Source organism: Entelurus aequoreus, linkage group LG26 (assembly GCF_033978785.1).
Source record: "Entelurus aequoreus isolate RoL-2023_Sb linkage group LG26, RoL_Eaeq_v1.1, whole genome shotgun sequence".
Lineage (NCBI taxonomy): Eukaryota > Metazoa > Chordata > Actinopteri > Syngnathiformes > Syngnathidae > Entelurus > Entelurus aequoreus.
In genome coordinates, this window is record NC_084756.1 from 21539232 (window position 1) to 21560131 (window position 20900).

At 38.9% G+C, this 20900-nt stretch overlaps 1 protein-coding gene across 2 annotated transcripts; it reads right to left on the minus strand.

The window, feature by feature from the left end:
- Positions 1–7979: 7979 nt before the first annotated feature.
- LOC133643651 (uncharacterized) lies at positions 7980–20895 on the minus strand. Of its 2 annotated transcripts, none has more exons than XM_062038329.1 (3): positions 20798–20895; positions 20354–20549; positions 7980–9658 (listed from the first exon to the last, which is right to left on the minus strand). In XM_062038329.1, the coding sequence occupies exons 2-3, from the start codon at positions 20499–20501 to the stop codon at positions 8886–8888; spliced, it is 921 nt and encodes a 306-aa protein (XP_061894313.1). In that variant the 5' UTR covers positions 20502–20549; positions 20798–20895; the 3' UTR covers positions 7980–8885. The 2 variants fall into 2 exon arrangements, with proteins under 2 accessions (XP_061894313.1, XP_061894314.1); XM_062038330.1 differs by having other exon boundaries at positions 20354–20503; positions 20798–20872.
- Positions 20896–20900: the final 5 nt, after the last annotated feature.

Consider the following 20900-nt stretch of genomic DNA (forward strand, 5'->3'; position numbering starts at 1 on the left):
CATTACCAAAAAATAAATAAATAGAGATCTCATTTGCACCCCTGGTGGTGAAATCTATCAAAATTAGGGTGGTCCCAAAAAGGAGGGATTTTTCAAATTGACTGTGTCGGTTTTAAAAGTGCTCCCCATTCTGGTCAACATATGAAATAAGAAGTGTGTGTATAAATTGGAAGTGCTCCCCTCTGGCCAACGTATGTAATGACAAAATTAATTTAAAAAATTAAATATGTATAAAGAGACATACTGCAATAACTTAAAGTAATTCATGAAGATTAAAAACCAATTACAAACAAAAAATTTAAATCAATAAATTAACGAAAAGCAGTCTTTTTCTCACACTGTGTCGACTGTTTTCTTATAAAATTGGGAACCATTTCTCATATTTTTTCTGTTTCTGTAATATTGCAATATTTTCTCGTAAAATTATTACTTTTTAATGTAAAATTATTACTTTTAATGCAAAATGGTGACATTTTTCATATGAAATTCTGACTTTTATCACAATATTGCAAATGTTTTGTTGTTGTAAAATAGTGACATTTTTTGAGTAAAGTTATGACTTTTGTCCTAATTTTGCCAAGTAAAATTCCGATTATTATTATAACATTGCCAAAATGTTAATTTTCTTATAAAATTGTGACTTTTGTCGAGTAAAATTACAACTCCTTTTATAAAATTGCCAAAATGTTTAGCTTTTCTTGTAAAACTGCGACTTTTGAGTAAAATTCCAACTTTTATCATAACATTGCACAAATGTTCAGTTTTTCCTGTAAAATTTCGACTTGCGTTGAGTAAAATGACGACTTTTATTATAATACTGCCAAAATTCTACGTTTTTCTTGTGAAATTGTGACCTTTTTCTTGTGAAATTCCAACTCATTTTTCATAACAAACTTTTTTATATATTTGCATAGTATGTATATATTATTAATGTTGTAAATACAAATCTTTATATATCTAGAAAGGGTGGTTCTAAAGAGGTAAGTATTTTTCAGAGGTCTTAAGGTCAGAAGTACCAGTGTGTGTGTGTGTGTGAAGATACATCTTTGTAAGGATGCACCTTTAACAAGAAAAAAAACTTTAACATTGTTGGAATGGAAACTATTCCTGATTGTTCTCTGATGCTTTCACCAAGCTTTTATAGGACTATTTGTTTGCTAGAGCGCCCTCTGGTGTTGGCTTTTAAAACCAACCCTTGTCACTAGTCTAGTTTGCCTGACGTCATCACCACAGCAACCACTACCAGCAGTGGGAAACAACACCAAATAGTACATTCAGGATTGTACCACAGTTAATATGACTTTTGTATTGAAGTTTAACTCTAAAACATGTTTACATATATGATAGACCAGGAGGTTCTATAAATCAGGGCTATTCAACTGGCGGCCCGGTGGCTAAATCCGGTCTGGGAATGACACCACATACTGGCCCCTGTGTTCAGTTCTAAACTTGGTAGATAAAAATAGTAATAAACACATTTATTACTCATTTCTTTAACTAAGATGTTGCTGTAGCTTGTTTACTTTGTCATTTGATCTAATCATACTAGTGGTGTTCCTCAAGGTTCCATTTTAGGTCCTCTTATTTTCGTCCTATGGGCTATTCAACTGGTGGCCCGCCAGTTCAGTTAAAAAAAAACTTGAGACTCACATTTTTGCGGCAGATTCTTAGAAACACCAGAATAGAGATGGGATCTTTTTTGTTTTGTTGCAGAAGGTCTTTAAAAAACCGCAGAATGCTCCTGTAACTCTGACAAAATGAATCCAAAGTCAAACGTCTACTGTAGAGGACGCCGGTTACAAAATAATAGTGTCGGAAAACTTTCCGGAAACGTGGGCCCCAAAACTGTTTAGTGGAATATAACTGCTATAAGACGTGTAACATCATTGTTGCAGGTTAAAATGAAAATGAAAGCAAACAGAGCAATGAGTGGCAAACATAGTATTGAAAAAATATTTCTAAATAGCAAAAAAAAAAACTGTGATTCATACAATAGACAATTTTCCATAATTCTTTTAAGTTTAGGACTATTTTTCCTTTTTTGTTTTTTTTGCACATGACCTACTTTGTAAATGCAACCAAATAGTAAACTCCTGCATTAAAGGTTTTGGTCATTTTGCCAAATCACAATCATTATGCAAGACAAGAAAATATGGCAAGTACTCGGTGGCTAATATATTGTAAGTACTCTATAGCGCCCATTAAGCCTTAAAAAAATACTTCATTTATATGTTGTGACCTGAATATCAACCAAGTATTAACAATATTATTAGAAGTGCCAACGGTAACTAGCTTATGTTGCTATATTGACCTATTGAGCTGCTGCATCGCCTCTGAGTTAGTGAAAGTTTGTTCTATATTATAAGTCATGTCTCTCACCCGGACAGTAGGAGGATGTGGACATGAACCAAGAAGTTAGTCAACTTTGACATCCAACTTAGACCCTGGAGATGGCAAGTAAGACACATTTGTGCCGCCTTTTTTAATGTGATTATTATGATTAATTCTTCATCTAAACGAGAAGATATGAACAACCCATCAGTCGGCATCCCAGTGAGAGCAGACATTGTACAGTAAGTGATTGTTTTATTATGATTAAAGTTGATCTTGTTGAGTACTTGGCAACACTGCTACATTATGCTTAGTGTGTCACTAAAGCTGGATCTGTTTATGACAAAACTTCTAAAACTTGTAGCTCATCCTCTGTATATTCAGGCTCAAAAATACAAGGTTCTGGATCATTTGTCCCAAAGCTGTCTTTCTGGTCTCCCAGGAAGTCTGCATGAACGTTATGAGTCTTTGAAATGAATACGGCGATGTATGCTCAAAATGAACAAATGCATATATTTAAATAATGTGTCTGTTACATTACATACAGTACAGGACAAAAATTTGGACACACCTCATTTCAATGCGTATTCTTTATTTTCATGACTATTTACATTGTAGATTGTCACTGAAGGCATCAAAACTATTACACCTGTAAAGTGAAAACCCTTTCAGGTGACTACCTCTTGAAGCTCATTGTGAGAATGCCAAGAGTGTGCAAAAAGGGTGGCTATTTTGAAAAAACTAGAATATAAAACATGTTATCAGTTATTTCACCTTTTTTTTTGTCAAGTAAATAACTCCACATGTGTTCATTCATAGTTTTGATGCCTTCAGTGACAATCTACAATGTAGATAGTCATGAAAGTAAAGAAAACACCTTGAAATGAGAAGGTGTGTCCGAACTTTTGTACTTGGTGTGTATATAAAAGGATGGAGGTTTTTAGCGCACTTTATTGGCTCCATTAGCTGACTTTTGCTGGCATTCATTTGTGGGTTAGAATGCATACAAATCTAAAGCTGCAAGGAGCGATGGACGGGACCGACTTTGACGGCACATAAAATCCAAACCGGGGCAGTAATTAAAAGTCTTTCATCAACTTTTAATCAGAAGGGTTCAATCTCTCTCCTGTGCTAGTTTGAAGCCGACACGACAAACGCGCTCAGAGGAGATCATGTTTGGAAAAAAGGTGACCGGTTTTTACAAAACTTTTGTTTTGAAGGGGGGATTGCAAACTTCCTGTTGATTTTTGCTGGGGGTTGTCAGTGAGACCTACATAGAGGTTTTTGTTTCATGTCTCTACGACATTCCTACTGGAAGTTACAGGCAGTTTTGTCAGAGTTTTCTTCCTAGGAGCTGTTTTGTCTGTGTTTTCTTCCTAGGGGGCGCTAGAGCGCAATTTCTAGTTTTGGGGTTGGGTTTTTTTTTTTTATTAGATCGCAATTTTTCCCAGTCCTGATGTGTTTGTCCAGTTTGGTGAGTTTTTGAAGCATGTTAAGGGGGTCAAATTACAGCTCAAAGAGGCAAAAGTGACTGTTTTCATAAAACTTTTGTTTTGAAGGGGGAATTGCTAACTTCCTGTTGATTTTTGCTGAAGGATGTCAGAGTATGAAAAGTAGGTCTAAGTGAGACCTACATAGAGGTTTTTGTTTCATGTCTCTCCGACATTCCTAGTGGGAGTTACAGGCAGTTTTGTCTGTGTTTTCTTCCTAGGGCGCGCTAGAGCGCAATTTTGAGTTTTGGGGCTAGGTTTTTTGATTATATCGCAATTTTCGCCAGTCCTGATGTGTGTGTCAAATATGGTGAGTTTTGAAGCATTTTAAGGGGGTCAAATTACAGCTCAAAGAGGCGGCGGTATGACAATAATAAAACCTTACAAATACAATAAGGTCCTCTGTCCCAAAGGGACATTCGGTCCCTAAAAATAAACATTTTTGTTGTCTTACATGTATTGTGAATGATACACACAATTCCCCAAAAAAGAAATGCAGTTCCCTTTTAAATATTTCACCAAAAAAAACAAAATACCTGCCAAAAAAAACACTTTATTTTAATACATATTTATGTACATTTTTTTTACACTTTAAATGTTCTGGCGTTGTTGTTTTTGTACACTTAATTTTGTCCACCATTTCCCCTCATGTTACGTCACATGTCGAACCACATTGGCCCCGCCCTACTGTGTCATCCAACCAATCAGAGTCTCCGGTGTTAAAACCTTCCCCCAAAAAAACTTGTGTGCCTCATTTTAAACACCTGAGTCGAACCACTTTGGCCCCGCCCTCCTGTTTAAACTGACCAATCAGTGCCTTTTGAGTTGTTTCGCTCCTCTCTAATAAACATTTTGTCTACTATGTATTGTGAATGGTAGACACAATTCCGAAAAAAAAAGTGCAGTTCCCCTTTAAATATTTCAGGAAAAAAAAACGAAATACCTGCCAAAAAAACACTTTATTTTAATACAAATGTATGTACATTTTTTTTACACTTTAAATGTTCTGGCGTTATTGTTTTTTTACACCTAATCACCTAATAGAGTCTCCGGTGTTAAAACCTTCCCCAAAAAAAACTTTTGTGCCTCATTTTAAACACCTGAGTCGAACCACATTGGCCCCGCCTTCCTGTGTCATCCAACCAATCAGAGTCTCCGGTGTTAAAACCTTCCAAAAAAAAAAAAAAAAAACCCTTTCATAGGAACTTTCGTGCCTCATTTTAAACACCTGAGTGGAACCACTTTGGCCCCGCCCTCCTGTTTAAACTGACCAATCAGTGCCTTTTGAGTTGTTTCGCTCCTCCCTAATAAACATTTTGTCTACTATGTATTGTGAATGGTAGACACAATTCCGAAAAAAAAAAGTGCAGTTCCCCTTTAAATATTTCAGGAAAAAAAAACCAAATACCTGCCAAAAAAACACTTTATTTTAATACAAATGTATGTAAAAAAAAATTACACTTTAAATGTTCTGGCGTTATTGTTTTTTTTTACACCTAATCACCTAATAGAGTCTCCGGTGTTAAAACCTTCCCAAAAAAAAAAATTTGTGCCTCATTTTAAACACCTGAGTCGAACCACATTGGCCCCGCCTTCCTGTGTCATCCAACCAATCAGAGTCTCCGGTGTTAAAACCTTCCCAAAAAAAACTTGTGTGCCTCATTTTAAACACCCGAGTCGAACCACTTTGGCCCCGCCCTCCTGTTTGAACTGACCAATCAGTGCCTTTTGAGTTGTTTCGCTCCTCCCTAATAATTCCGGGAAAAAAAAGTGCAGTTCCCCTTTAAATATTTCAGGAAAAAAAAACGAAATACCTGCCAAAAAAACACTTTATTTTAATACAAATGTATGTACATTTTTTTTACACTTTAAATGTTCTGGCGTTATTGTTTTTTTTTACACCTAATCACCTAATAGAGTCTCCGGTGTTAAAACCTTCCCCCAAAAAAACTTTTGTGCCTCATTTTAAACACCTGAGTCGAACCACATTGGCCCCGCCTTCCTGTGTCATCCAACCAATCAGAGTCTCCGGTGTTAAAACCTTCCAAAAAAAAAAAAAACCCTTTCATAGGAACTTTCATGCCTCATTTTAAACACCTGAGTGGAACCACTTTGGCCCCGCCCTCCTGTTTAAACTGACCAATCAGTGCCTTTTGAGTTGTTTCGCTCCTCCCTAATAAACATTTTATTGTCTACTATGTATTGTGAATGGTAGACACAATTCCGAAAAAAAAAAGTGCAGTTCCCCTTTAAATATTTCAGGAAAAAAAAACGAAATACCTGCCAAAAAAACACTTTATTGTAATACAAATGTATGTACATTTTTTTTACACTTTAAATGTTCTGGCGTTATTGTTTTTTTTTACACCTAATCACCTAATAGAGTCTCCGGTGTTAAAACCTTCCCAAAAAAAAACGTTTGTGCCTCATTTTAAACACCTGAGTCGAACCACATTGGCCCCGCCTTCCTGTGTCATCCAACCAATCAGAGTCTCCGGTGTTAAAACCTTCCAAAAAAAAAAAAAAAAACCTTTCATAGGAACTTTCGTGCCTCATTTTAAACACCTGAGTGGAACCACTTTGGCCCCGCCCTCCTGTTTAAACTGACCAATCAGTGCCTTTTGAGTTGTTTCGCTCCTCCCTAATAAACATTTTGTCTACTATGTATTGTGAATGGTAGACACAATTCCGAAAAAAAAAAGTGCAGTTCCCCTTTAAATATTTCAGGAAAAAAAAACCAAATACCTGCCAAAAAAACACTTTATTTTAATACAAATGTATGTAAAAAAAATTTACACTTTAAATGTTCTGGCGTTATTGTTTTTTTTTACACCTAATCACCTAATAGAGTCTCCGGTGTTAAAACCTTCCCAAAAAAAAAATTTGTGCCTCATTTTAAACACCTGAGTGGAACCACTTTGGCCCCGCCCTCCTGTTTAAACTGACCAATCAGTGCCTTTTGAGTTGTTTCGCTCCTCCCTAATAAACATTTTATTGTCTACTATGTATTGTGAATGGTAGACACAATTCCGAAAAAAAAAAGTGCAGTTCCCCTTTAAATATTTCAGGAAAAAAAACAAAATACCTGCCAAAAAAACACTTTATTTTAATACAAATGTATGTACATTTTTTTTACACTTTAAATGTTCTGGCGTTATTGTTTTTTTTACACCTAATCACCTAATAGAGTCCCCGGTGTTAAAACCTTCCAAAAAAAAAACTTTTGTGCCTCATTTTAAACACCTGAGTCGAACCACATTGGCCCCGCCTTCCTGTGTCATCCAACCAATCAGAGTCTACGGTGTTAAAACCTTCCCAAAAAAAACTTGTGTGCCTCATTTTAAACACCCGAGTCGAACCACTTTGGCCCCGCCCTCCTGTTTAAACTGACCAATCAGTGCCTTTTGAGTTGTTTCGCTCCTCCCTAATAATTCCGGGAAAAAAAAGTGCAGTTCCCCTTTAAATATTTCAGGAAAAAAAAACGAAATACCTGCCAAAAAACACTTTATTTTAATACAAATGTATGTACATTTTTTTTACACTTTAAATGTTCTGGCGTTATTGTTTTTTTTACACCTAATCACCTAATAGAGTCTCCGGTGTTAAAACCTTCCCCCCAAAAAACTTTTGTGCCTTATTTTAAACACCTGAGTCGAACCACATTGGCCCCGCCTTCCTGTGTCATCCAACCAATCAGAGTCTCCGGTGTTAAAACCTTCCAAAAAAAAACAAAAAACCCTTTCATAGGAACTTTCGTGCCTCATTTTAAACACCTGAGTGGAACCACTTTGGCCCCGCCCTCCTGTTTAAACTGACCAATCAGTGCCTTTTGAGTTGTTTCGCTCCTCCCTAATAAACATTTTTGTCTATGTATTGTGAATGGTAGACACAATTCCGGAAAAAAAAGTGCAGTTCCCCTTTAAATATTTCAGGGAAAAAAACGAAATACCTGCCAAAAAAACACTTTATTTTAATACAAATGTATGTACATTTTTTTTACACTTTAAATGTTCTGCCGTTATTGTTTTTTTTTACACCTAATCACCTAATAGAGTCTCCGGTGTTAAAACCTTCCCCCAAAAAAACTTTTGTGCCTCATTTTAAACACCTGAGTCGAACCACATTGGCCCCGCCTTCCTGTGTCATCCAACCAATCAGATTCTCCGGTGTTAAAACCTTCCCAAAAAAAACTTGTGTGCCTCATTTTAAACACCCGAGTCGAACCACATTGGCCCCGCCTTCCTGTGTCATCCAACCAATCAGAGTCTCCGGTGTTAAAACCTTCCAAAAAAAAAAAAAAACCCTTTCATAGGAACTTTCGTGCCTCATTTTAAACACCTGAGTGGAACCACTTTGGCCCGCCCTCCTGTTTAAACCGACCAATCAGTGCCTTTTGAGTTGTTTCGCTCCTCCCTAATAAACATTTTGTCTACTATGTATTGTGAATGGTAGACACAATTCCGGAAAAAAAGTGCAGTTCCCCTTTAAATATTTCAGGAAAAAAAACGAAATACCTGCCAAAAAAACACTTTATTTTAATACAAATGTATGTACATTTTTTTTACACTTTAAATGTTCTGGCGTTATTGTTTTTTTTTACACCTAATCACCTAATAGAGTCTCCGGTGTTAAAACCTTCCCAAAAAAAAACTTTTGTGCCTCATTTTAAACACCTGAGTCGAACCACATTGGCCCCGCCTTCCTGTGTCATCCAACCAATCAGATTCTCCGGTGTTAAAACCTTCCAAAAAAAAAAAAAAAACCCTTTCATAGGAACTTTCGTGCCTCATTTTAAACACCTGAGTGGAACCACTTTGGCCCCGCCCTCCTGTTTAAACCGACCAATCAGTGTCATTGAATTGCTTCGCCCCTCCCTGATAGTTTTCACGGCCACGCCTCATTAGAGGATTATTTGCCCCCCGAGGAGCGGCGAGAAATAACGAGCTCGTCGTGCCGCAACTTGCCCACTCAGCAGCTTCTCCCCATGTGAGTAGCCGTCATTAAGCAGTGTTGACTTACCGCGCACACGTCATTAATCCCGTAATAATGATAATAATCCCCTTGTCATACGAGCGTGACGTGACCCCGGGGGGCGGGCGGCGTGGAGAAGAGCAGCAAGCGCACGCCCACGTCCAGCAGGGCCTCCACGCTCCTGAGCAGCAGGATGTTGACGCCCAGGTAGAGCGGCAGCACAAAGGTGGCGAGCACGGCCGCCAGGGCGATGGTCACGTTCACCCCCGGGTGGGGGACCCCCGCGCGAGGGTGCTGCGACTCCACCACGATGAACAAGAGCGGCGGCTCCTCGCAGGCCAGCGCCAGAGGGTGGTCGGACTCGTCATGGTGAGGAGGCTCCGTGAGGGTGTTGCAGCTGTGCAGGCGGGAGGAGAGGAGAATGAGCAGCAGCAGGTAGAGGAAGGCCATACCCCAGCAGGGGTGCACGGTGCTGGGCACGGGGCTGAGCAGGTTGGGCAGACACCTCAGCAAGGAGCCGCGGGCCCGCAAACACGCCGTCTGCCTCGCCTCCTCCGGCCGCCAGCGACACTGCACGCTGAGCGCCACCGCCACCCACACGGCCAGGCAGCAGGCGTAGCTGGTGGCCCGGGACCGCCAGGCCTTCGCGTCCTCGCCCGCCTCCCCGGGGGCGGCCTCGCTCGGGTGCTTTGCCGCGGGCCGCAGGAGTCTGACCAGGGTCTCCACGGTGAGGAGGGGCGTGGTCAGCAGCAGGACAGCACCGTAGGTGTGACTGAGGAAGAGCAGGAAGCGCAGGGCGATGACGTCGGGAGGAAGACTCATCTCCGTCAGCCATGACGAGAAGAGGCTCAGGAAGCTCACGAAGACTGCGGACAAACACACAGGCGGACTTTTAGCCAGGACTCAAGTCCGAACTGTTTCCTCCGACTCAGCGCGAGCCGACAACCGAAGCTCTGATTGGAAATGATTACACATATTTTGTTAACACTGAAGACTATTTCGTTTTCATTTAACCCATCCATCCAGTTATCATGGGGTATTGTGTGTCATACTTGCCAACCTTAAAACCTCCAATATCGGGAGGGGGCACGTGTTTGGGGCGGGGGCGTGGCTAAGGGCGTGGTTAAGAGGAGAGTATATTTACAGCTAGAATTCCCCAAATCAAGTATTTCATATATATATGTATGAACTACTTGACATTCAGTGAATTCTAGCTATATATTTTATTTTATTTTATTATACATATAAATAAAAGACATACTTGAATTTCAGTGTTCTGCAGGCTATCCAGTAGGTGGCAGTATTGTCCTGTTTAAGAGTGTCACAACATTGCTGTTTACAGCAGACGAACTGCTTTACGGTAGACTAAACGTGGCTGCTGTTGTTGTGTGTTGTTACCGCGCTGGGAGGACGTTAATGAAACTGCCTAACAATAAACCCACGTAAGAAACCAAGAACTATCTCTCCTTGTTGTGCACTCTACTCTCTAAAAGCCGTAGATGTTATGACGTCATTGGGCAGGCAAGCTGCTGGGAAAGCGGACGTGAGAACAGGCTGTCCCCACTCAGGTCCGCATTGAGCTGGAGGGGGCGTGGCCTCCAGCTCCGGCTGAATACCGGGAGTTTGTCGGGAGAAAATCTCTGCCGGGAGGTTGTCGGGAGAGGCACTGAATAACGGGATTCTCCCGCTAAAAACGGGAGGGTTGGCAAGTATGTTGTGTGTAGAATTTTGAGGACAAAGCTGGGTTTTTTTTTTCCATTTTGGAATGAGGCTTGAAAATGTAAAAAAAAAAAAAGTGAAGTGCAGTAAATACTTTCTGGATTAACGTTCGGCCCAACATGTCCTGCCCCGCTATTTGAGAAGAACTGGGTTAAAATGAAAACCAAATACCGTATTTTCGGAGTATAAATCGCTCCGGAGTATAAGTCGCACCGGCCGAAAATGCATAATAAAGAAGGAAAAAAACATATAAGTCGCACTGGAGTATAAGTCGCATTTTTTGGGGAAATTTATTTGATAAAACCCAACACCAAGAATAGACATTTGAAAGGCAATTTAAAACAAATTAAAGCTGCAAGCAGCGATGGACGGGACCGACTTTGAGGGCTCATAAAATCCAAACCGGAGCAGTAATTAAAACTCCTTCATCAACTTTTAATCAGAAGGGTTCAATCTCTCTAATTTGAAGCCGACACGACAAACGCGCTCAGATGAGATCAGAATCAGAATCAGAATAGTTTTATTGCCATTGTTTGAGAACGGGTTCACAAACTAGGAATTTTTCTTGGTGCAATCGTGCAACATAAAACACATATAACACATATTTGGTAATAAAAAGAGCTGTAACTGAGCTATCAGACTTAGAAGGAATTCAAGGAGCTGCTGTTAGGAGTTATTGTTCATTTGCCTGATGGCCGAGGGGAAAAAACTGTTCAGGTGGCGGGATGTGTGGGTCTGGATGGAGCGTAGTCTCCTGCCTGAGGGGAGAGGGGAGAATAGTTTGTGTCCAGGGTGAGAAGAGTCAGCTGTGATCCGACCCACATGCCTCCTGGTCCTGGAGGAGAACAAGTCATGGAGGGATGGGAGCTTGCAGCCAATCACCTTCTCAGCAGCACGTACGATGCGCTGCAATCTATTCTTATCCTGGACTGTGGCGCTGGGGAACCACACGGTGATGGAGGAGGTCAGGATGGACTCTATGATGGCTGAGTAAAACTGCACCAGCATTTCGGTCGGCACCTTAAGTTTCCTCAGCTGCCGCGGGAAGTACATCCTCTGTTGGGCCTTCTTGATGATGGAGCTGATGGTCAGCTCCCACTTGAGGTCCTGGGTGAGGTGGAAGAGTCAATCAGGGTGAGGGGGGATGGTGGGGCTGTGACTTTCCTGAAGTCCATGATCATCTCCACTGTTTTATGGGCGTTCAGCTCCATGTTGTTGAGGCTGCACCAGGACGCCAGCCGGTCCACCTCTCTCCTGTAGGCGGTCTCATCGCCATCCGAGATGAGCCCGATGAGGGTGGTGTCATCCGCAAACTTAATAAAGATAATGTTTGAAAAAAGGTGACTGTTTTTACACAACTTTTGTTTTGAAGGGGGAATTGCAAACTTCCTGTTGATTTTTGCTGGGGGTTGTCAGTGTATGAAATATAGATCTAAGTGAGACCTACATAGAGGTTTTTGTTTCATGTCTCTCCGACATTCCTAGTGGGAGTTACAGGCAGTTTTGTCTGTGTTTTCTTCCTAGGGAGCGCTAGAGCGCAATTTTGAGTTTTGGGGTTTGGTTTTTTGATTAGATCGCAATTTTCGCCAGTCCTGATGTGTGTGTCCAATTTGGTGAGTTTTGAAGCATGTTAAGGGGGTCAAATTACAGCTCAAAGAGGCGGCGGTATAATAATAAAACGCTAGAAATACAATAGGGTCCTCTGTCCCTAAGGGACTCGGTCCCTAATAAAGAATAGTGAACAACAGGCTGAATAACCAACTGAGAACGTGCCTGGTATGTTAACGTAACATATTATGGTAAGAGTCATTCAAATAATTATAACATAATATGTATTTGTACCTTGTTTTACTGTTGTACCTTGTTTTTACTGTTGTACTTCGTTTTTACTGTTGCACCTTGTTTTTTACTGTTGTACCTCGTTTTACTGTTGAACCTTGTTTTTTAATGACTACTGCTGCAAACCAAATTGCCCCTCAGGGACAATAAAGATTTTCTAAGTATAGAACATGCTATACGTTTACCAAACAATCTGTCACTCCTAATCGCTAAATCCCATGAAATCTTATACGTCTAGTCTCTTACGTGAATTAACTAAATAATATTATTTGATATTTTACGGTAATGTGTTAATAATTTCACACACAAGTCGCTCCTGAGTATAAGTCGCACCCCCGGCCAAACTATGAAAAAAAACTGCGACTTATAGTCCGAAAAATACGGTACACATATTTTGTTAACACTGAAGACTATTTAGTTTTCATTTAACCCATCCATCCATTTATCATGGGGTATTGTGTGTAAAATTTTGAGGACAAAGGTGGGTTTTTTCTTTCCATTTTGGAATGAGGCTTGAAAATTTAAAAAAAAAAAAGTGAAGTGCAGTAAATACTTTCTGGATTCACGTTTGGCCCAACATGTCCCACCCCACTATTTCAGAAGAACTGGGTTAAATGAAAACTAAATATATAGTCTTCATCCATCCATCCATTTTCTACCGCTTGTCCCTTACGGCAGTGGTCCCCCAACCACCGGGCCACGGCCCGGTATACCGGTCCGTGGATCGATTGGTACCGGGCCGCACAAGAAATATATATATATATATATTTTATTTTTTATTTTATTTTTTTAATTAAATCAACATAAAACACTACATTATATATCAATATAGATCAATACAGTCTGCAGGGATACAGTCCGTAAGCATGCATGATTGTATTTTTTTATGACAAAAAAAATCTAAAACATTACCCCCTCTCCCCCCAGTTTGTGGGACAAATATTAAAGCGTTGACTGGTCCGCAGTTACAAAAAGGTTGGGGACCACTGCCTTACGGGGTGGGTTCTTCTCAAATAGTGGGGCGGGACTCCCTGAGGGGAACATGTCGGGCTGAACATGAATCCAGAAAGTATTTACTGCATTTTTTCTACATTTTGTCACAAGCACACATGATTGTATTTATTTATGTAAAAAAAAAAAAAAAAAATTTTTTTTTTTTTAAATACACCCCCCACCGGTCCGTGGGACAAATTTTCAAGCGTTGACCGGTCCGCAGCTACAAAAAGGTTGGGGACCACTGCTCTAAGGTGTGCGCCTGTGCAATTGCGCACTGCTCAAGCGTCCTCTGCGCACGGCAAATCTATGCCACGCACAAAATCAAATAAAAAAATAAGCGCGAAACAATTTTCGACACACGGACACGACAGAGAAAACAGTTTTCGTCATCATTGTTCAAATATTGTAATATCTGTCGAGACGCTTTGAGGACAAGAATTCCATCGATCACTTTACTGAGCAAAACTCTTTATTGTCGGCCATAAACACATCACCAAAACATTAGTAAAAAAAATTATATCTAGCAAAACTGGTCATTTTCTGCAGTACAAACCAGACCAAAAGCAACTTTGTTATATCAACAGCAGCCGCTCGCTCTTTCTCATTTGCGCCAACACATGCACATATGGCACTTAGCCAGTGATGCGTTTACAGCCACACAAAAAGTCGGACAACTCCAACACCACACATAAAGTGTCATTCCAGGTCGTTACACTAGGATTTACCAATCAAATGTGTGCTTATTCTAGTGTCATTTATTAGGAATCTTAATTTATAAATATTAATCATGAAATGCTGTTAGTATATTAAATAAATACTAATAAAAATATATTTTTTACAAACAGGAAGTTGCAGGAATGTACACATGATCCCCTGCTTACATCTCATTGTGCAACATGTGAATGTTTTAATGGGAACTAAATGCAATGTCTGAAAGGGGTACAAACTATTTCCAAAGCAGGACCTCCACCCAGACAAACAATACAAGTACACAGTTCATGAAAAACAATATTTTTTGTTATTGTCATTGTAAGTGGGCCTAAACACTTGAATTAGAAAATCATCTCATGGAAAATGACTGCTGTCATTTGATTATAATAATAAGAGAATGTTGTCTGTCTATCTGTGTTGGCCCTGCGATGAGGTGGCGACTTGTCCAGGGTGTACCCCGCCTTCCGCCCGAATGCAGCTGAGATAGGCTCCAGCACCCCCCGCCACCCCATAAGGGACAAGCGGTAGAAAATGGATGGGTGGATGAAGACTATTTAGTTTTCATTTAACCCAGTTCTTCTGAGGGGAACATGTTGGGCCGAACGTGAATCCAGAAAGTATTTACTGTACTTCATTCCAAAATGGGGGAAAAAAACACCTTTATCCTCAAAATTCTACACACAATACCCCATAATATCTCCATCCACCCATTTTGGCGCCTATCCCCGCTGCATTCGCCACCTCATCGCAGGCCCCATAATAACTGAAGTTGTTTTTTTTATATAATTTTTTGCAAATTTAATAAAAGTAAAAACATAATAAATCGAATGCCCATAAGTATTCATAGCCTTTGCCGTGAAGCTGAAAAGTGAGTTCAGGTGCATCCTGTTTCAACTGATCACCCTTGAGATGACCTCCATCATCCGTAAATGCAGACATTGAAAATCTAGTTTGTATTCAAAGAACTTGACAAGTTTTGTAAATATTTAAGACCATTTTTAAGTTTCAATGAAACAAAGCCAACATTTCTTGTCAACTTTGAATAGCTTATATTCTTAATTTGATGTTTTGTAAACACTGAATAATATTAAGTCCGTAATGAACCACGCATTTTTGACAACAATTTAGTCTTCAGTTGTTTTTTGTAAATATTAAAGACAATTTTACCGCCTTCAATTAACCTAATGGGAATGTTTACAGCATAAACATTGAAAACTCAGCATTTAATGCACTTAAGTTTTGTAAACATTGGAGACAATGTTGTTTTAACTTCACCTGGGATATATTATTGTGAAAAAATTACCCCCAATTAACATGAACAACATTTTTGTAGACATTGAAAACCAGTTGGTGAACAAATAACTACCTGTTTTTGTAAACGTTTAAGCCATTTTCAATAAAGAAAACAAACATTTCAATGTAGTCTTCATGATCTTAATATTGGTTTTGTAGACATTGAAGACAATTTAGTTTGAATTTTACCTAAAGAACAGTTTTGTAACTTTGAAAATGAGTTAGTAACCAAATGTGACAAGTTTTGTACAGATTGATGCCAATATTGACGGTACAATGAATCAAACCAACATTCCTTGTAAATAATTAATACACTTTATATCTGTTACTTTGATGTGTTGTAAACATTGGGAAGCACTTGGTCTTTATCAAACTCAACTATTTCCATAAACAAAGACAATGTAGTATTAGATTAACCAAACATGCATTCAATTGCCAACATTGACAAATTTAGTCTTCAATGAACCAGTTTATTTTTTATTTTTGCAACATTGAACACCATTTAGTCGTTTTATAAACATTAAAAACTAGTTAGTACTCAGTAAAGCTGACATTTGTTTTATAAACACTGACGAACTTTGGATTGATGATTCTTAGGTCAACCAAACATTTTAATTACCGTATTTTTCGGAGTATAAATCGCACCGGAGTATAAGTCGCACCGGCCGAAAATGCATAATAAAGAAGGAAAAAAACACAAGTCGCATTTTTGGGGGAAATTTATTTGACAAAAGCCAACACCAAGAATAGACATTTGAAAGGCAATTTAAAATAAATAAAGAATAGTGAACAACAGGCTGAATAAGTGTACGTTATATGAGGCATAAATAACCAACTGAGACGTGCCTGGTATGTTAACGTAACATATTATGGTAAGAGTCATTCAAATAACTATAACATATAGAACATGCTATACGTTTACCAAACAATCTGTCACTCCTAATCGCTAAACCCCATGATATCTTATACGTCTAGTCCGGGGGTCGGCAACCCGCGGCTCTTTAGCGCCTCCCTAGTGGCTCTCTGGAGATTTTTCAAAAATGTATCTATTTTTTTGTTTTAGTATGGTTTCTGTAGGAGGACAAACATGACACAAACCTCCCTAATTGTTATAAATCACACTGTTTTTATTAAACATGCTTCACTGATTCGAGTATTTGGCGAGCGCCGTTTTGTCCTACTAATATTGGCGGTCCTTGAACTCACCGTATAGTTTGTTTACATGTATAACTTTCTCCGACTTTCTAGGACGTGTTTTATGCCACTTCGTTTTCTGTCTCATTTTGTCCACCACACTTTCAACGTTGTGCATGAGTGCACAAAGGTGAGTTTTGTTGATGTTATTGACTTGTGTGGAGTGCTAATCAGACATATTTGGTCACTGCATGACTGCAAGCTAATCGATGCTAACATGCTATTTAGGCTAGCGATATGTACATATTGCATCATTATGCCTCATTTGTAGGTATATTTGAGGTCATTTAGTTTCCTTTAAGTCCTCTTAATTCAATTTATATCTCATGGCACATGTAATATGGCTTTTAATTTATTGCGGCTCCAGAGTCACTTCCGCCTACCAATCCCCTAGCAACCGGGAATTCGTTGAAAACAAACCAGCTCACAGCGAACACAGCATTGACAGAAAAAGCATTTAACGAGAGTTGTGGCTTGGAAGTCGGCGTTATATCCTTCATTTACGCATTTTTACTTATTCGCATATTGTGTAAAAAAACGAAAATGTATTATTTGCGTCAGACTCGTCTCAGTGAACTTTAAAGCTTCTCGGGCTTAGCTTGCTAGTTAGCTTAGCCTGCGCGCTACTAAGAAAGAGACGCGAAAGTTATCAACAACAAGATCAAGTGTTAGTGTATAAAATATTGAAAGATTTGAGGGCTACATGTATTGTTTAAGTACAACAAAGAAGAGTTTAAACAGAGAAGGGGGAGGTGGCAAAATAACCTAATAAGGAAAGTAATACCAAGATTACGGGTAAATAATACTGGAATGTCCGGCAAAAAACCCCAAAAGAAAGCAGACTGACCCCTAGTAGCCTGGTCCTTGTAAGTTGTAGCCTTATGAAGGCGCAGTACAGCAGGCGAATAATGTACAAAATATATGTCTTTGTATTGAAAAGTCTTGCAGACAGCATTTTGCGACTGTCTTGAAAAGTTGATTAAATGGCAACATGAAAATTATAGGGTTTATTGGTTTTTAAAAACCCAACTGTTAAGTGCAAATTTAAACGAAACCGGTTTTCGAAAATAGCTAGCTAGGTTATAGACTACATAGTATATACCGCATGTTATTTTTGTACAACAACAACTTCAGCTGTCGAACGTTATAAGGTACAAATTCAACAAGTACAACATTAGCATGGACGGTATAGCCAAGTTGTGGTTAAGAAGGTGGATTTTTGTTCCTTATATTTACCAGAAACGAAGTGATCCGAACACACGACCCGGGACTTTGGGGGACTCCAGTGAGAACCGTCCTCGTTTTCCCGGTGTAAAGCTGCGAGCCATTTGTCTCGTCTCTGTGGGCTTTTATCACGCTTTGGCAGAACAAAATACAACCTTTGTTTTCCCTGTTTCCAGTTGTGGTTAGCACAACTAAAAACAACACAGTTTTTCGGCATTTTGGAGGCAGAATGACGGGTTTAACCAGCGTAGGTCGACAGGTTAAAGAGTAATGGCAACGGTTTGTTTTCAACGCCAGTCTGGTTGCTATGGCTCGAAGAACCCGTATGTAGCTCAGTTGCCCGGATGTCGGCCCTCACCCATATGGCTCTTTCAACATTTTGGGTTGCTGACCCCTGGTATAGTCTCTTACGTGAATGAGCTAAATAATATTATTTGATATGTTACGGTAATGTGTTAATAATTTCACACATAAGTCGCTCCTGAGTATAAGTCAGGAGCAAACTATGAAAAAAACTGCGACTTATAGTCCGAAAAATACGGTAGTCTTCATGAAGTTGATATTGGTTTTGTAGACATTGAAGACAATTTAGTTTGAATCTAACCTAAAGAACAGTTTTGTAACTATGAAAACAAGTTAGTAGTCAAAGAGCTAGCAAGGTTTTGTAAAGATCAAAGCCAATATTGATGCTACAATGAATCAAGCCAACATTTTTTGTGGATAATGAAGACAGTTTGTTACTTTGATGTTTTGTAAACATAGAAAACCACTTAGTCTTCATCAAACCTCACAACCACTTATATAATTAGTGAAGACAATTTAGTCTTACATTAACCAAACATGCATTAAATCGCCAACTTGATGACAAATTAGTCTTCAATTAACTGATTTTTGCAACAATGAAGACCATTTAGTACTTTTATAAACATTGAAAACTAGTTAGTATTCAATAAAGCTGGCATTTGTTTTAACACTGAAGAACTTTGGGTTGAGGATTAAGTCAACCAAACTAACATTTTAATGTAGTCTTCATGAACTTGATATTGGTTTTGTAGACATTGAAGACGCACTTTGTAGACTTTGAAAACAAGCTATTAGTTGGAAAAACTTGATACATTTTGTAAAGATTGAAGCCAAGATTGACACTAGAGTGAATCAAACCATTTTTTGTGGACAATGAAGACAGTTTGTTACTTTGATGTTTTGTAAACATTGAAAACCACTTAGTCTTCATCAAACAACTATTTATGTCTTGATTAAGGGGGATTAAGTCAACCTAACAAATATTGTAAACAATGTAGTCTTCATGAACTTGATATTGGTTTTGTAGACATTGAAGACAATTTAGTTTGTATTTAACCTTTGTAGACTTTGAAAACAAGCTAGTAGTTGAAAAACTTGACAAGTTTTGTAAAAATCGAAGCTAATACTGACGCTAGAGTGAATCAAACCATTTTTTGTGGACAATGAAGACAGTTTATTACTTTGATGTTTTGTAAACATTGAAAACCACTTAGTCTTCATCAAACCTCACAACTATTTATGTAATATGGAAGACAATTTAGTCTTACATTAACCAAACGTGCATTAAATCGCCAACATTGACGACAAATTAGTCTTCAATTAACTGATTTTTGCAACATTGAAGACCATTTAGTTGTTTTATAAACATTAAAAACTAGTTTGTATTCAATAAAGCTGGCATTTGTTTTATAAACGCTGAAGAACTTTGGATTGAGGATTAAGTCAACCAAACTAACTTTTTAAAATAGTCTTCATGAACTTGATATTGGTTTTGTAGACATTGAAGACAATTTAGTTTGTATCTAACCTTTGTAGACTTTGAAAACAAGCAAATAGTTGAAAAACTTGACAAGTTTTGTAAAGCTCGAAGCCAATACTGACGCTAGAGTGAATGAAACCATTTTTTGTGGACAATGAAGACAGTTTGTTACTTTGATGTTTTGTAAACATTGAAAACCACTTAGTCTTCATCAAACAACTATATATGTCTTGACTAAGTCAACCTAACAAACATTGTAAACAATGTAGTCTTCATGAACTTGATATTGGTTTTGTAGACATTGAAGACAATTTAGTTTGTATTTAACCTTTGGATATATTGAAGACAAGCTAGTAGTTGAAAAACTTGACCAGTTTTGTAAAGATCAAAGCCAATACTGACGCTAGAGTGAATCAAACCAATGAATACAGTTAATATTCATTAATTTGATGTTTTGTAAACATTGAGAACTGACAGTCTTCATCAAACCTAACATGTACCAACATTTTAGTGTTCAATGAACTTGTTTTTTGCTACATTGAGACCCGTTGAGTCGTTTTAGAAACATTGAAAACCAGTTAGTATTCAACAAAGCTGACATTTGTTGTGTCAACGCAGAAGAACGTGGGCTAGATTGGTAAATGTGAAACCCAACAAAATTGGAGAGTTCAGTGATCATGAAATAGACAATCAGACTTTGACAAAAAGACAGACTGAAATGAAAGTCAGTCATCCAAAATGGCTGCACCTCCACAACAACAACAACAACAACAAGAACACCACAACTTGTGGTGCCGCTCACCTGTGACCATGAAGTCGGTGAAGAAGAGGATGCAGCAGCCGCAGAAGCCGATGGGACTGCGGGAGGTGGCCAGCGAGGGCAGGAAGAGGAGACTGCACACCAGTTTGAAGACGCACAGCATGGACACGCCATCCAACACGCCGTCCATGGCTGCGAGTACACATACATCCACGCACGCTCACTCACACACCGGCATCTGAAAACAGGTTTTCCATTTTGGCCTCAAGGTGTGGGAGTTGAGGAATGTCAGACACTCATTGAACTAATCATTTTGTTTTTGTGCACTTGTTGCATTCTCTTATCTTGCAGATCAATACTACCAAAAGGGGTGAACTCTGGACCGTTAACACAACTTTGGAGCTTCACGTGCACAAAAAAAAGCATCAGCTGTTGGGATATGACTTCATTAATAATATAAAACGGATTTGTGTGAGTTTTCTTTACCTGTTAGTAGCCTTCAGAGCCGCATGACACTTGTTGGATCTCCTCAACACCTTCAAACACTCTTCACCTTCCCCCCTTCAAGCTCCGCCCCCTGTTTGCTCCC